Source organism: Phyllostomus hastatus, unplaced genomic scaffold, assembly GCF_019186645.2.
Source record: "Phyllostomus hastatus isolate PE091 unplaced genomic scaffold, TTU_PhHast_1.1 phas_scaffold_39, whole genome shotgun sequence".
Classification (NCBI taxonomy): Eukaryota; Metazoa; Chordata; class Mammalia; order Chiroptera; family Phyllostomidae; genus Phyllostomus; species Phyllostomus hastatus.
In genome coordinates, this window is record NW_025334028.1 from 25617152 (window position 1) to 25634203 (window position 17052).

At 32.4% G+C, this 17052-nt stretch overlaps 1 protein-coding gene across 5 annotated transcripts in view; it reads right to left on the bottom strand.

The window, feature by feature from the left end:
* The window catches only part of CENPE (centromere protein E), a 63185-nt gene that overhangs the window by 23847 nt on the left and 22286 nt on the right, over window positions 1-17052 (bottom strand). For 2 of the 5 annotated variants that reach the window (XM_045820411.1, XM_045820412.1), the window contains exons 16-33: window positions 16032-16199; window positions 12678-12752; window positions 12335-12454; window positions 10911-11033; window positions 10662-10827; window positions 10007-10161; window positions 9266-9790; window positions 8950-9108; window positions 6492-6782; window positions 6176-6334; window positions 5040-5327; window positions 4796-4948; window positions 4318-4605; window positions 3565-3723; window positions 3101-3382; window positions 1536-1826; window positions 804-962; window positions 341-631 (exon numbers count right to left, since the gene is read on the bottom strand). In XM_045820411.1, the coding sequence (XP_045676367.1) occupies window positions 341-631; window positions 804-962; window positions 1536-1826; window positions 3101-3382; window positions 3565-3723; window positions 4318-4605; window positions 4796-4948; window positions 5040-5327; window positions 6176-6334; window positions 6492-6782; window positions 8950-9108; window positions 9266-9790; window positions 10007-10161; window positions 10662-10827; window positions 10911-11033; window positions 12335-12454; window positions 12678-12752; window positions 16032-16199 (3852 nt within the window). The remainder of the gene's footprint in view (window positions 1-340; window positions 632-803; window positions 963-1535; window positions 1827-3100; window positions 3383-3564; window positions 3724-4317; window positions 4606-4795; window positions 4949-5039; window positions 5328-6175; window positions 6335-6491; window positions 6783-8949; window positions 9109-9265; window positions 9791-10006; window positions 10162-10661; window positions 10828-10910; window positions 11034-12334; window positions 12455-12677; window positions 12753-16031; window positions 16200-17052) is intronic. The other 3 variants (XM_045820414.1, XM_045820413.1, XM_045820415.1) reach the window with 2 other exon arrangements.

Genomic DNA, 17052 nt, shown 5'->3' on the forward strand with positions numbered 1-17052 from the left:
ATCCCTTTATAAACATTTTGGTTTTTAAAAGAAAACTGTATTTCCTATTTGTGTAAAAAATTATGTAAGTTTCCCCATTATACTTTATTGTCGGTAGGTATTTGAAGAAAAACAACAAAACAAACCATTGTTACCATTAAAAAAATCAACAAAAAAGAAAAAAAAGAGAATGAACTCATGGACAGTGTGGTGACTGCAGGGGTGAGGGGGTAGAGGCAGAAGAGGATATGGGGGGATAAATGATGATGGAAATAAAAACTAAAAACAACAACAACAAGAACAACAAAACAAAGCTGGTTCTTACAAATAGTTACTAGATGGGGGAAGATTCTGAACTCACTCTAGCTATCATTTTTCTTAAGGTTTCTCTGAATTGGTCTCTTTCCATTTTGAGAGACTCTTTTATTCTCTTTAGCTCATCTCTTTCCTTAGCTACAATTCTTATTTCTTCAAGGCTTTCATGAAGTTTCTTAGTCATGTATGAGTTATCCATTTCCACACTTTGTATAGATAAAATTTGAGCCTCAAATTTCTTCTTCAATCGTTCCATTTCATTCATTTTTTTATGAGTTTTATTGATAACTTCTTTCATTTTGAGAAGTTGAAGCTCTTTTTTCTGAAGCTCTTGGATCTTGAGATAATTATAAAACAAATTAGAATATAAACAGAGCTCCTTCAAAGAAGTTAACTAGTGTCTATTTGTTATATATGTACATATATATTCTATGTCTACATATCTGTATCTATATCCTCTTATTTCACAAATAATTTTGGACACTCCCAAAAGAACAAACAACACATACCTTTTCCTGTAAATCATCTTTTGATTTATTTAAATCCTTTTTCATATTTGAAATCTGAGTTGTTTTCTCTGAAACTGTTTCTTTAAATTTATCAATAGTTTCTTGGTGCTGTTTCAAATGCATATAAGCAATTTTTAGTTCCTGTTGTGTTTCCAGATCCTTTATTATTAGAAATTGAGAAATGATAAAATAAAGAAACACTGCCTTTCTTAATCATGAGCTAAATAAAATCTTAAAAAATGCATGCTTATAGTTAAAACAACCACTATTCCACCACTAAATTAGAACAGTGCAGAAGGCTATAAAGTAAAAGTTTCCATGCTGAGCCAAACCCACCCCAGTCTTGCTCCCTTTGAACTCTGCCATTTACTTTTCACCTCTCATACCATGTGGACATTGTTCTCAATCAGTATCACACGCCTCATTCTCACACGTACTATTACAGTACTCAGAGGAGCCAGTGCTTTCTTGGACATTTGGATTGCAATGTTGTAGTAAACACTGCTGTATTTCTACCCAAATGTGTGAATATACTCATAGGATAAACTTCTAGAAGTAAAATTGCTATAATAAATGTACATGCTGATAAATTGTTAATAAGATGTATCAAACCATCTTCCTAAAAGATTATGTAACATTTACATTTCAACAACAGTATCATTTATTTTGAAAGAAGGAAGCCTCTTGTATTAAAAACATGTTTACTGGATAGAAAGAAGGAGAACAACTCACTCTAGCTATGGTTTCTTGCAGGTCTGCCTTGAGTTGGTCTCTTTCCAGTTTGAGAATCTCTTCTACTCTTCTTAGATTATCTCTTTCTTTCATTACAGATTTCATTTCCTCCAGGTTTTCATGAAGTTTCTGAGCCAAATTTAAGTTCTCCATTTCTATTTTATCCAGAGTTAAACTTTGGGCTTTGATTTGTTTCTTTAATAGCTCCATTTCAGACACTTTTTTCTGTGTCTCACTGACCTCTTCTTTTAACTTCAAGAATTGATGTTCATTTGCCTTAAGTTCATGGATCTTAGGTTGATCATAAGATAACATGTTAGGATACAGATGGTTTTAACGGGAAGGATAAAGAATAGTTTCTAAATTGGTTAAGACAACAGTTTTCCCATGTCACTCTTACGAATACTCTACAGAGTTCCACACAGAAATTACTTTCTTTTGAGTTATAATATACATAAGTGCTCTAAGGTGTATAGTTCCATTATTCTTCACATATGTATACATCTATGTACTTACAACCCAAATTAAAATACACAACCTTTCTAACACCCTATAAAGTGCCTACATTTCCTATGCTACAACTATTATCTGACTTTCTCATCCTAGAGTTTTGCCTGCTTTTGATCTTACAAATCACAACGTATTTTATTCATTCTCTTGTCAGTAGGCATTTGAGTTGTTTTCATTTTTTCTATTATGATTAGCAGTGTTATGAATATTCTTTTACATATCGTTATGTTGAAGTATGCACTCTTTTCTCTTAGGTACATACCCAAGGAGTAGTTGTACTGAGCCAGAGGCGACTGAATATTTAGAGTTAGTTAAAAACTGCAAAGCTGTTTTCCAGCTAAACCATTTGACATCCCTAATGGATTTTAGGTACAAAGAAAACATATCTAATCAAAGCCCTCCCTGTCAAACCCCATCTTTTCTTATAATAGTGTTTACATTTTCTAAAGTTATGTGCTTGTTTGATATTTCATCTGTCTTCTCAGAAATAACCTTTCTGAGTTCATCCTAGTTTCCTGGTGCTTCTCCAGATGCCTGTGAGCAGTTCCTAGTTCCTCTTTTCCCAGATTCTTTATCATTAGAGAAATTTTAAGAACAGTGACTTATCTTAATGTTAACTAGTACTTATTAATGACAGTAATACATTTTCTTAGTAAAAAATAATAAAACTAGTACTTCTTAGTCTACATTTTTATTGCTAGAAAGTTATAAGCTTTTCCCTCTCCTGTCTTCTCCCCGCAACAACCTTTTCCTCCTACTTTCCAGAGGCAAAGACATACATCTACGATTTTACAGCTTGCTTTTCCCACTAAGGGTTATTTTGAGTTCCAAATTAGGACACCCAAATCTATTTAATTTTTTTTTTCTACCATAGTATTCTGACATATTGTTTATCTTTATCCAGTTTCCTTCTGAAGGACACTTAGGTTGTTTCCCAATTTTTGTTACAAATTGTTACAATGAACAGCTGTGGTTTACCTGTGTGTTTGTGTATGTTTATATCAAAGGGTTAACTGCTGTCAGAAAAACATGCAAGAGGTAGGAGTGTAACTTACCTTAGCTTCTGTTTCTCTGAGGCTTTCTCTGAGCTGGTCTCCCTCCATTTTGAGGGTTCCTTCCATTTGTCTTAGGCTATCTCTTTCCGCAGTAACACATCTTACTTCTTCAAGGTTTTCATGAAGTTGCTTAGTCAACCTTAACTTCTCTGCTTCTGTACTTTCCAAGATTGAATTCTGGGCCTCCAATTGCTTCTTCAATTGCTCTGTTTGATACATATTTTCCTTCAGATCATTTTTTAACATCAGAAGTTGATGTTCTTTCTCCTGAAGTTCTTGGCTCTTGAAATAATCACATAATAAATTAATATATAAACAGTTATTGATAAAAAGCTAAATAACAATTCTAAATTATGTACACAAATCTCTACCTATCCCCAATATTAGGCTAATTCATATCCTGTTTCATTACACAAAAGTCCTGATTCAAAACTGTTACTTAGGTAACAACTTAAAAGAAATACCTGTGCTTTTAAGGCACTATTTTTGTTTTCTAAATCCATTTGTGCATTTGATATTTCATCTGTCTTCTCAGAAATAATCCTTCTGAGTTCATCAATAATTTCCTGGTGCTCCTTCAGATCTAAGTTTGTAATCCTTAATTCTTCTTGTTTTTCCAGGTCCTTTGTTATTAGAGAAAGGAAAATAATATATTCAGAGTAATACAATTCAAACTATATGTAGAAAAGTACAAGTAAGCAGTAAAAATTCCCCTCCCTCCTTATCCTCCTAGTGCACATACTCTAAGTGACTTTCGGATGTTAATACATGCCAGATATACTACTCTACAATTTCCCTATTAGACGCACCTGAAACAGCACCATAGCTTTACTTCACTCTTTATCTGTGGCCTAGTATTCCATGCTCTGAATGTGCTGCACTTATTTAACCAGTACCCTACTAACGGGCAGTTAGAATTTTCGTGATGTTTTTGTTTGTTTTATTTTGTTATTGCAACTTGCTGCAATGACTATTCTTCTACAAATCTTTGCACAAGTGTGCTAACTTATGCAGGATAAATAGCCACAATTGAACTTTTTGGATCAGCGAATAAACTTATTAAAATATTTGGAAGATATTAGCAAATACACCCTCCTTTCCTCCTTCAACCTTCCCCAGCATTGGGCTTATTTTACATTCCCAACAACCCTACTGTCCATGGTTCTTTTGGGACACAATGTCATATTTAGCACAAGGGGAAAAAGAAGGTCACTCACTCTAATTATAGTTTCTCTTAGGTTTTCCTTGAGCTGGTCTCTCTCTACTTTGAGAGTCTCCTCTACACTTCTAAGGTCATCTCTTTCTTTTGTAACAGATTGTATTTCTTCAAGGTTGTCCTGGAGTCTCTGAGTTAACCTTATGTTCTCCATTTCTAGGTTTTCCAGAGTTGACTTTTGGGTTTCAAGTTGCTTCTTCAAGTATTCCATTTCACACATTTTTTCCTGAGTCTCATTTAAAGCTTTCATCTCAAGAAGCTGATGTTCTTTTTCTTGAGATTCTTGAATCTGAGAAAATCACAAAACACATTGGGACATAAGCAGAGATTCTAGGAAAAAGGAGATTTGTTTCTAAATTAAATCAATCATCTTTACATTTGGTTTAATGTATGTATTATTTTCTTCCATAGGGATATGAGGAACAGATATTTGAGGGATAAGAGAATCAGATGCCATTTTCCAACTCAGTAAGACCTACCTTTCCCCATAATTCGTTATCTGAATTTTCTAAATCTCTCTGAATATTTGCTTCTTGATCTGTCTTTTCTGATATATCCCTTGTATTAATTGTTTCTTGGTACTCCTTCAGAATGGTATAAGTACTTTTTAGTTCCTCTTTGATTTTCTGTCCCTTGAAGCAAATGAATAAAACAATAGTGAGCATCACTGTTATTATAATATTTTTTTATCCCCCCAAAAAAAATCAAAAGAGGGAAACTTACTTCAGCTACAAGTTCTTTATTATCTTCTTTGATTTGGTCTCTTTCCATTTGAAGGGTCTCTTGCATCCTTTTCAGTTCATCTCTTTCTTTAATTATAATTTTTATTTCTTCTTGACTTTCCTGAAGTCTCTTCGTTAACTCAAGCCTCTCGCTTTCTATGCTTCCTAATGAAAAATCTTTGGCCTTGAGTTGTTCCTTTAATTGTGCCAGTTCACTCATTTTTTCCTGAGTCTCACTGATTTCTTTGAGGCAAATAAATTGTTCTTGTTTTTCATGAAGCTCTTGCATCTTAAAATAATGATAAGGGCCCAAAATTACATACACATATTAATAAAATGTGTTTATATGTGTGTATATGTATATACATGTATGGATATGTGTGTTTTGTGTGTATACATGTGCATATAATTGAGGGGAAACTGAAAGAAACCCCCAGAACTTATCTATAAAAAATAGTGTATTCTTACAAGTTTAATTTTCAGTCACCTTAAAAAAGCATTTCCCATTTGATGCAATACACCTATTGAGACAATTTTTCCACTGCTCAAAATAGTTTTTAAACTCATCGTTTTGATGCCTTTTAGTGCTTCTACTGTTTTTTGTTTCACCTCTTCCATGGAGGCAAAATGTTTCCCTTTGAGGACTTTTTCATCCAGGACAACAACAAAAAAATTGCCTGGGGTGAGATCAGGTGAATAGGGAGGGTAGACATGGGGGTCATGCTGTTTTTGGTCAAAAACTGCTGAGCACTCAGTACGTGTGGGCACTCATGAATCATCCATTATGAAATGGGCAAATGCAATGTAAGAGTCTTCAAAAAATATTCACTGAAGCTGAATGCAGCCTCTCACAACAATGCCAGCTGTATACTGACACAGATGGGTTTCCAGAACACTCATCTAGCAGGGGTAGCCTGTACTATAAGGGGCCCACCCTCCAAAAGGTAATTCTAGTTATAGAATTTTAATATATATATAATATATTAAAATATATTATATTTTTAAATATATAGATATATATAAAATAATGCTATGCTCTCCAAAAATATTTAGTAGGTAAACAGTAAGTAGTCTTAGTAATTCAGTTAGTTACCTCCATGAGGTTTTCCCTCCACTGTTCCTTTACCCCCGATTTACCTTCTTCTGTGATCCGTCATTGGTTGTTTCTAATTCCTTTTGGAAGCTTGACAGTTCAGTTTCCCTCTCTGAAAGGTTCACTCTCAGCTTATCAATAGTTTCCTCCTGTTCTGCCAGGTGACAATGGGCAACTTTAAGCTCCTCTTCAGTTTCTAGATGCTTTATTAAATAGAAGAAATTGTAAGAACTTTATAGAAAAATGATAACCATTACATTCTGATTCCTTCTTCCAAAGGGCTTAGTTTCCACAAAAAATTTTGCTTATAAAATATTTAAAAGGAAATCACACATATGTAGGGAAAAGAATTCAACCTACTTTAGCTACAATTTCTTCCATATTTTCTTTGAGTTGGTCATTTTCAGACTGAAGAACTTTCTGTAGCCTCTGTAGATCATCTCTCTCCTTAGCTATAGATTCCATTTCTTCATGACTTTCTTGAAGTCGCTCAGACAACTCATGCTTTTCCATTTCTAATCTTAGCAGAATTGACTCTTTAGTTTTCAGTTGCTCCTTCAATTGCTCCATCTCACTGATTATTTTCTTAGTCTCATTGTCTTTTTCCTTCTTATTAAAGGACTGTTCTTGTATGTCTTGAGCTTCTTGGATCTTAAGACAATCATAAAATAACACAGTTGATATCCAAAAGTACTTTATTTTATCTTAGGGGAAAAGATATGAGGATACTTTCTAAAACAACTAAGCCAGGATTTAAGGGTTCATTTACAGACCAGTCTTCCCACTTCCCCACTCTTCCATTTTTCAGGTATTTAGCACTTATTTATAGAGGGCTCACTGTGATGTCAGTGTGCTATTATAGGCTGGAGATAAAACAGGAAACAAGACTTACAGGGTCTCTGCTGTTTTGAGACACTTTAGGGGGCAAGTAGACATTATGTCAAATCTTACCAAACTGATTTCTCTTAAGGTATTAGTGGAAAAGCTAAACCACAGTGAGTGCTTTGGGGGTGGGATATGGTAAAACTGGTAATCCTGCAGGTAGGGAGACCAGAACATCTGAAAGCCACGAAATGAGGAAGAGCAACAGAGTAGAGTTGCTGGAGCACTAAGAATAGCAGGAAGAGAGAACTGAAATAACACTAGATACCAGCAGGGTCTGGGATCCAGGGCCTCCTAGGCCTTGCAAAGGATTCTGATCTTTATGACAAGAGTAACAATTCACTATTAAAGTGTTTTAAGGAGAAACGATTTCCTGGGCTTAGAATGAAGGATAAATCAGAAAAGTGTAAGAATGAATGTAGGGAGATTGGTTAGGAGGCTATTGCAGACACTCAGAGAAAGAAAGAAACAATGGCAGTTTGAGTTACAGTGCTAGCAAAGTACAGAGAAAGTGGGAGGATTTCACACACACTCACCTCAAAATCCACAAGGTTTAGTGTGTGCATTATAGAGTGGGTGGGGAGGGAGAGATGGTAGTGAGATAATCCTCTAATTTCTGACTGAATCAGTAAGGAAGATAGTAGTGCCTTATGAGATGCTGAAGGAATAGATTTAAAGAAGGAAAAGAAATAGTATTTTGGCTTCATCCTTTCCTATAATATGGCACTGCTTTTTCTAAATAATTTTGAATATTTAAGAAAAAAGTTATCTTCTCTGAAACTGCTTCAATAGTGTCTAAGTATTTATGACCAATTTTCAGTTGTTTCCACTTACTTCATTATGGACAGAATTTTATACTCCTAAAATTTATTGAAGCCCTAACCCCCAATGTAACTAATGGAGATACGGCACTTAAAGAGGGTAATTAAGGTTAACTGAGGTCATAAGAGTGGGACCGTTATCCAACAGGACTGGTATATTTTAAGAGACAGAGATGTCAGACACTTTCTCAGCTCAAGTGCACAGAAGAAAGACCATGAGACCATGCAGAAAAAAGGCACCATCTGCAATCCAGAACAAGAGGCCTCTCCAAAAACAGAATTTTCAGGTACCTTAACCTTGGATTTCTAGAATCCATAATTAGGAGAAAATAAATTTCTGTTGTTTTAGCCACCTAGTCTACATCTTGTTATGGTAGCCCTAGCACACTATAATATACTACCCCTTTATTTTTTTATCCTCACTTGAGGACATGCTCACTGATTTTTAGAGAGAGGAAGGGGAGGAGAGAGACAGAGAGAGAAACATTGATCGGCTGCCTCCTGCATGCATCCCAAACAGGGACTGAACTAACACCCAGGGCACAAGCTCAGACTGGGAATTGAACCCATGACCTTTAGGTTTGCGGGATGATGCCCAACCAACTGAGACACACTGGCCAGGGCATACCTCCCTTAAAAAAGAAAAAATCATCATTAGCATCCTAGCTGTTCTCGTGTATTAATTAAATAACTAGTAAAGCACTTATTCTCCTAAGGTCTAAGAAAAAAAAATGAATCATACTACTTAGAATAAATTAAGGTGAGATTTAAGCACTCAGTAGTAAAATTATGGCTGAAGAACTAGAAATAGACAAAAACATGATACACACATTGATTTTATAGTAAACTCTAGACAAGTTTAGTACATAAAGTCTGACATAAATATTTTAGCTATAATTAATAGTTTTTGCCTTTTCATTTTCAAATTGATTATAAGCAGTTATATTTCAAGTTATCTCAAAGATATCAGCATGAAGTTTATAAATTATTGTTAGTTATAATAACCACTGTGAGTAATAAATAGGACTGAAATTACCATCATGAACTTAAGTGCTTGAGGTTAAGAAGAAAGCTCATATATAAATATATGAAAACTTGGAACAGAAACTCTTTACCTCTTCCTGAAATTCATCCTTAGTTTCTTCTACGTTTCCCTCTATATGTGAATTCTTGGAGCTTTCCTCAGAAATTCTCATTTTTAGTGCGTTAATAGTTTCTTGGTATTGCTTCAAAGACTCAAGAGCACTTCGTAATTGTTCTTGGGTGTCTATGTTCTTTGTCAGAGAAATAAGAAACCATTTCCATTAGAATAAGGTGAAAAAATGAAAATAATTTTGTAGTTTCTACTTGATCATAAATAATAAATGATGGCTCCTATAATATTTTTAAGGAGGCTCTGAGTTTTCAACATTGAATCAGTGAAAAGCTTACCATGTGCACAGTATCCTCAATGTCGCTTTTGAGTTGGTCTCTCTCAATTTGCAGGCTCTCTTGGAGCTGTCTGAAGGTATCCCTTTCTAGGGTTAAGGTTCTTACTTCTTCTAAGGTTTGTTGAAGCTTCTCAGTAATCAGTGTCTTCTCGCTTTCTACAGTTTGCAGACTAGAGTCTCTACTTGCTAATTGTTCCTTCAGCTCTTCTACTTCATTTAACCTCTCTTGATTCTGCTGAAGTTCTTGAGTTCTGTGTTTAGAGAGATTTTCTATTTCCTGATTTACTCTTGCATTCTCTTCAAGGACCATGTTATACTTTTGTTCAAATTCACTATGACAATTTTTAAAATCTTCAAATTCTTGATCTATCCTTTTATAATTCAAATGGGTAGATGCTAGGTCATCTTTAGTTTTCTTTATTTCTTCAAGTAAATCTTGAATTCTACTCTCCTTATGAGTTAATTCAGAAAATAATTTATCCTTTTCTGATGTCATGAGATATAGCTCTTCAGATTTATCATTTATCTATGGGGAAAAAAAGGAACACTTAGTTATGTTAACAATGTATGACCTAATGAAGCAGTTTCAGAAAAGAACTTTTTCTGCAAAAGAGACATTGAAATGAAGTGAAGATTTGACTGAGAAATGGCAAAATTTTAATTGTCACATTCCTTTAACACTATATTGTCTGGTTTAATTTTACCATCAAAATAAGAGTTATTTGCTTAAAAATGTTTCTACCTCTTTCCTTAGCATTTCTACTTCTGACGGTAAAGATGTCAAATCTGAGAGCAAGTTAACTTTTTTATGCAAGGTTTCATTTACTTCAACTTCTTTCTTCAGTTCTTTCTGGAGATCTGTAATCTTTCTTTCCAATTCCAAGTTACAGAGCAAATCTAGGAAATTGTTGGTAAATTAAATAAAGAGTCTGCGGTTATTGGGTCAACTTAAACTATATAGTTAAATTTTTAATCAGATTATATAAATTTATTTTAAAAAGAACCAATGTTGACAAATAGCTAATCTAATTATTAATCTGTAGTTTTTAAAAAATGTAAGTTATAGGTGTACATTATAATTTAACACTTGTAAGCACTACAGAGTGATCGTTCCCCTCAAATCTATCCACCACCCTAGATATTAATAGCTCCTGAATCACCATTTTCTCCAGATCAGGTCCAATTTATCCGAGAAGTAATTTTTAACCCTTATGATTTGAAGTCCATGGAAACATTTATACATACTGATACAAATAATATATGAAAGTTAATATTAAGTTATTTAAAAATCAGAGAACAATGGATTTTTGATCATTGGAATATAATTGCAAAATCCTTCGGGTACATTTTTACAGAAAATCAGATTTGCGAAAGGGTAGTCTGAAATTACAAAATACCTTTTGGAACTTTGCCATCTATAAGGGAGGTGAGCCTTGTTATTTCATTAAAAGAAGATTGTAATTCTTTCTCCAGATCAATTTGTATTTTCTTTTTTGCCTCCAACCGGCTTTGATGTAACTGAATATCATTTTCCATTTGTTTGCAAATACTTTCAAGTTCTTTCTATTGAGAGAAATATTGCAAATTTACAAAAATATACTGATCATTACAAATGCTTTATTATAAATACTGCAAAAACCACTTACCATTTTCTCTTTCAACTCCAGATTTTCACTTCTAAGAAAGGCTGATTCTCTCTTTGCATCTAGGGCTACAGTTTCAGCATCGAGCAGAGTCTGTTTCTTTTGTTTTAGGTCTTCAGTGTCTTCCTAAACACACAACAAAAGTTGTTAGTGAAATCTAACTTTCTCAGAGTTAGAAAACATACACACACAGCTAGCATGCTAAAGTTCCCTACGCATTTTTATTTTAAGTTATCCTCTCCAAAACACTACAGGTGAGTAGTTAATAATTAAAACTAAGGATATTAATTCATAGATATAAAAGAAAAACAATTCAATAGGGAAATAAAGAAAAAAATATAAACAGGTAACCCAAGGAAGAGGAAATGCAAATGACCTATAAGTATATGAAAAAAAATCAAAGTCCCATTTGTAGAGAGAACGGGCAGTTAACAAGACTTTAGCTTACCTAAATTCAACCATATGTCCTTGGAAAAATACTAATACATAAATGAATGCATGCATGCATGAATGAAAATGAATAAAAAGAGATAAACAATTTTTAAAGAGAAGAATTCTGCTTGCTACTATCAATCCTATTCCAAGATTATATAAAAGCGCCCTTCTTACCCATGGCCTCAGAATAGTGAGAATACTTTTAAAAAGAGTCATTTGCCATGACTAGAAGGAGCAAAAAAGTACTAACAGAAGGTAACAAAAGACTACTCTGAAAAACTCAAACAAAAACAAAAGAATAGAAAATATTTAAAAATTCAAGCTAGAAACTGTTACCTTTTAAAAAGGGATGTTAAAAACTAAAATTGAAATGATACTTTCTTGAAGTAATCAAGTGGACTGATAGCAAATAGAAAAAAACCCAACAATCTCACCATAAAATTCAATTTACTTAATGCCACCATCTAACCAAAGTCATCAAAACAGTTTCTGAAAAACACTCAAACTGTTAAAAAGTTACTTAAATAATCATGAGAATGTGTTCCTATCAGTGAAATGAAATTAATGACATTTATGAATACATGCTCAATTACATGTTTTATAGTTCTAGATACTTAACAACAATATAAATGCTCACTTGAGGATACTGACTATGCATTTCTGCCTGCATTTATATAAAAGAAATTCAAAAACTTAAAACATTTTTAATTACTAATTTTGAATGGAAGCTCTTCACTAACTTGTTTACGTTCATTCAAAGGATGACATCCTCAGCTCCCTATGAATGGGTCTTTATCAGTAAAAATGGTAATGTTCTTAATTTAGTCTCATTGTCTGACAGGGTTATTGCCAAGATTGAATACTATACCTAAAACAATTAAGACAATGCTCAGCACACAGTTGGCTCAATTAAGCATTTGCTATGATGATAATAATGATGGTATACTATAAACATTAATATGATCACACAACAAAATAATCCTGATTTTTACCGATGAGTATGACAAATCCATTTTCATACTTTCTGACTTCTGAGAGTCTATGTATTCCTGTAGCTTCTTAATCTGGTTTTCCTTTTCTTTAAGCAGATCTACTTTTGAATTTAGTTCATTCTAAAAAAATTAAAAGTGAGTAAAACAATTTAATTGTATTTGATTTCTAAGAGATTAAAAAGAACTTATATTTAACAGTTTAAACTGCTACACAGCAATATTAAAAAAGCTGATATTTAAAAAATATAATTCCTTTTTATTTTCAGAAATCATGTTCAATTACATATGATTTGTTTTATACTTCTAGTTCCTTATCGGTAGAAATACCAACATTAATGCTCACCTCAAGATCTTGATTATAAACTTCTGCATGCTTAACTAAATTCTTTAAGTTCGAAATTTCATGAATTAGTTGCATCTGTAAGAGCATGTGAACAGGCAACAGAGCAAACCAATAGTTAATAAAGCAAAAAAAAAAAAAAAGTATTGAATTACTACTTCAGAATCACCCAACACAGTAAGAAGGGACTGAGAGATCAGTTATTTAAGCTACTGTTAACAGAACCTCATTATTTAAAAGTATAAAACAAAAAACCCAAAACCCAAATAAAACACCAAGCCCAATCGACCAAACAAAAAAATATGAAAATACCATATGAAAATCCCAGGAAGCCAGCAAACAAGAGACTTTAGCATGACCCAAATGATAGATTTGTCATCTGTTAATAAAGCTACAATAACTTCAAAAGTAAATTAGTATGCACCACTTGGAGGAGATAAAGTAGTAATCAAACTTTAAAAATATATACTTCTAATAGACTTCTGTTTTGGGTAAGTACAAAAAATGTATATATCCTAAAGTATTTTTTTCTTCCCATAAATTATACTTGGCTTTACACTGGCATAGTTTTTAATGTGTCATGATTTAGAATTTAGGTTTGGGTTAGAGTAGCTTCATGGTACCTTTACAATATTACTGTTCACCAAAGCCATAATGATATAAATGGGATTATCGACTATTACCTTGTTGGTTTATTCTAGAGGAAATACTGTAAAGTTAATGCTTTTGTTTTATATTTTTCAACAGTCTAAAGAATAAATGCAAATTCCAATAGAATGTAAGGGACTTACAAAAATAGCACCTTATTTAAAGAAATTTTATCATTGTTTCATGTAACCAATAATAATTAAGAAAATATTTAAAATTCTTTTTTTCCTACTAAGTCAATTCAAACTGGTCTCATTTCAAGTGCTCAAGTGGCATATGTAATCAGTGGCTACCCTCTTGTTCAGCAAAATTTTAGACATTTGTATTGGTTATAATTTAAATTTGCTCTTTTACTTTTTCTTCTGTTTCTAACTTGTGCAAGAAAATCACATCTACTGATAAGAAACTAAATAATCAATCTTAATTTTTAAAAGCATTCAGAAACAAAAATTCTCCCACTTTTATGTGAAATGGCACTTCATTTTAAGTATTCGAAACAGGAAAAGATTAAGTGATTTTTGGAATGATGAATGTCACTGGTAAATGATATATTGTTTTAAGATGCTGAGCATGAAGAGAAAATGTACAATATGATCAAAAGTTAATCCATTGCTACATAGGAAACTGCAGATTTCAACTATATATAATTTGCTGCAAGTGAAATGAAATTTAACTTCTTAAGACAAAAACCTCCAAGTTGTGAAAATTATAAGATTAAATAGATCAAGTTAAAATAGGTAGAGGATTGAAATTTCTCTTGTTCTCAGCATGATGATCCTTGTCCTGGTTTATTTTCCCTGCTAACATATAGGATATTTACTGTTTAAATATGCTATATTACATTATTCCCACTTGAAAATTATCCACAACTTTGGTGATTTTTCATGAAACCCTTAGGCAAACCAGGGTACGTATCCTAAGGCCATAATTGGACTGTTACTCCTTTTTTTGTTAAACTTTTCCCCCAAATGCACATTTTGGAACATATTTTACTGTATACACATAACATTATTATGCACATAGACTTGTGGTTTTGGTATAACATGGAATAGATATTGTAAAATGGACTTTGACTAGAGTAAGTTTTTATTACTTAATCTTTTAGCTTACCTTACAGAGCTGAGAATTTCAGTTTGTGTTCAAGTAAAACTAAAGAGAATAGTATTATTTTCCCCCTTGATAGTGGTTAAAAGAGAAAAAAATCAAAGATGTGAATTTTAAGTCATAGATTCTGTGTTATTTTGTGATCTTTTTGTGTGTGATTCAATTCAGTGAGCTTCAGTTTTTGTTATTAATTGCATGTATAAATGGTATATGAAGAAATTAGAGAAATCATTGCTACATGTATGTCCAAAGTTAATTTTATGTCATATTATTTATAACAAAAAATATATACAAAATTAGATGAAAATCTGGAGTCAGAAAGGATCATAGCAAGCCCCTGAACTATCCTTAAGGACGGAGATATACATGAAGTAAGCCCTGTGAGATTCAACGACTTGTTCAAGACCATGCCAATAATATACACCAGGTCTGAATCTGTGAGCTAGCCAGTAGCAAAACTAGGGCTTAAATCCAGGTAGTTTGGCGCTTAACCATGACACTAGACCATCTCCTCTCAATGAAACAGGTTTTATTGACTGAAGTCTAGTATTCTTTTCATGACATCTTACATTTTGTTAATACGTAAATTTTAAAACAAGTTAATTGAAACTCTTAAGAACTTATCGACTCTTACTTCCCTGGATAAAATGCCTGTGAAATATAGGAGTAACTTTAATTTGTAGGTAGAATAGAAATAATAGTTTTGGCACAGAAGCCTTTTTTTCCCTTTTAAAAGGTAAAGAGGGTGAGAAACTAAACTGATATTGAGGAAAAATAACTGTGTCCCTTTGGGATTATCTATATAGAAATTGGAGAAGTATCTGCAAATGAACTCATATTTTAATGAACTATACCAAAACACTGACTCTTATTTTTTCAGGGGATTCATAGATCACTTCATAAGGATAATACCAGCTATGGATTCTTGTTCCAGAAAAATAAATTCACATTCAAAAATTCTGCAAAAGAATTTATAGTGTCTGTGAACTCAAAGGACTCTCTGCATTATGAGATTTCTTGAATCTTTAAGACAATTTAAGTACCCAAAGTTTCATGGTTTTTGAGTTAGGTAGGTTCTATTAACACGAGCCTAATATACATTAAGGAAATGTAAATGATTTTCATTTCTAAAAATTCCATTAAAACTATTTGGTATTAGTTATACTAATTTTTATAACTTTCTTATATGAAAAAAGAAATGTAGAAAATTAGCTTCCTCAGCTACTCTAATAATGTTCTAACTATTGATTTAGTACTATACTTTCTGAAGAAAACAAATCCATTAACATGTAGTATACATACATAAAACATTCAGCTGGGTATTAAAATTTCTTCAATGCAAATCCATTAATAAGAAGATTTGCTAAACTTTCACAAAGATGTTTTGAATTCCTTCTTCTTGTTGTGTATAAGCACAAGTGAAACAAATATGATTTAATTATTTTAAAAACAATATAAATGAATTTTTTTTTAATTCTCTAAATTGTGTATGCATGTGGAAAATGGCTGGATCCTCAAGCTCAACTTCACAAATAAATCTTTAGGAGAATGATACTTCTTTAAAAAATGTTGTTTTAGTTTCGTTTCATGTTTCTGCATCCTTACCTCTTGATCTTTTTCTGCTTTTCTTTCAAGAACCTCAAATTCATCCAAATCATTCTTTTCTTTTAATTTCAATTCCATTTCTTCATTTTCTTTTCTTAGTCTTTCATAGTCTAATACTAGATTATCATAATCAGCACGAAGTGAATTCAACTCACTTTCTAAGTTTTCCTATTATGAACAAAATCAGAATTTGAGGTTAGAAAGAATTCAGATTATGTTTGTTTCCTTAATTAAAATTGCATTAGTCAATAATTTAACCTTAATTATTTGGTAGTTTAGGCTATTCTCCTTTTCAATATCGTCCTAATAGTTTAGCTTCATTTACAGTAAAATAAAGGGTTCGCATTTTCGTAAACTAGCTAACTTAAAATTAGAAGACTATTTTGAAAGGGGAAGAATTGAAAAACAAACAAACAAAAAAAGACCATGTAAACAAATGCTTTGCCTGTGCCTGACTGGAAAAGTTTGGTCAGGAGTAGGAGGTAGGGTGCATAATGCGAAGTCCATTTTACCACAGATCCTTAAGGATCTTTAGGAATAAAGCTGATGATTTACTTCTCCACATGTCTGATTCCTGTTTTATTTTTCAGATGGTTCTGAATTTAGGAAGTGAAATGGAAGTATTATTTATTGATCTCTAAAACTCTAATGGTTACTAGGTTTTACCATACTCAACAGAGAAAACAAAAACTAATACCACCAAGAATTTTACAAAAACAACAAATTTCTAAAGTACACTTTAAGGACACAAAAGTACTTTACCAATAATACTTAACTAATAATAATAACTAATTATGATTAAATTACAGTAGTTAGCTAACAATAATTCCCCAAAATGGCTGAGATTTTATTCTAAAATTAAAATGAAACTTTTTAAAACAGATACTATAAATATTTCTTTGAACATTAGCAGCCTTGAAAGCTAACATGGAATCTAAATTTACTACGGTATTTACCTTAGTGAATACTGTAGGAGTCTTTATTTCTAAATTTGTGATAAGGCCATATATTACATTTACTT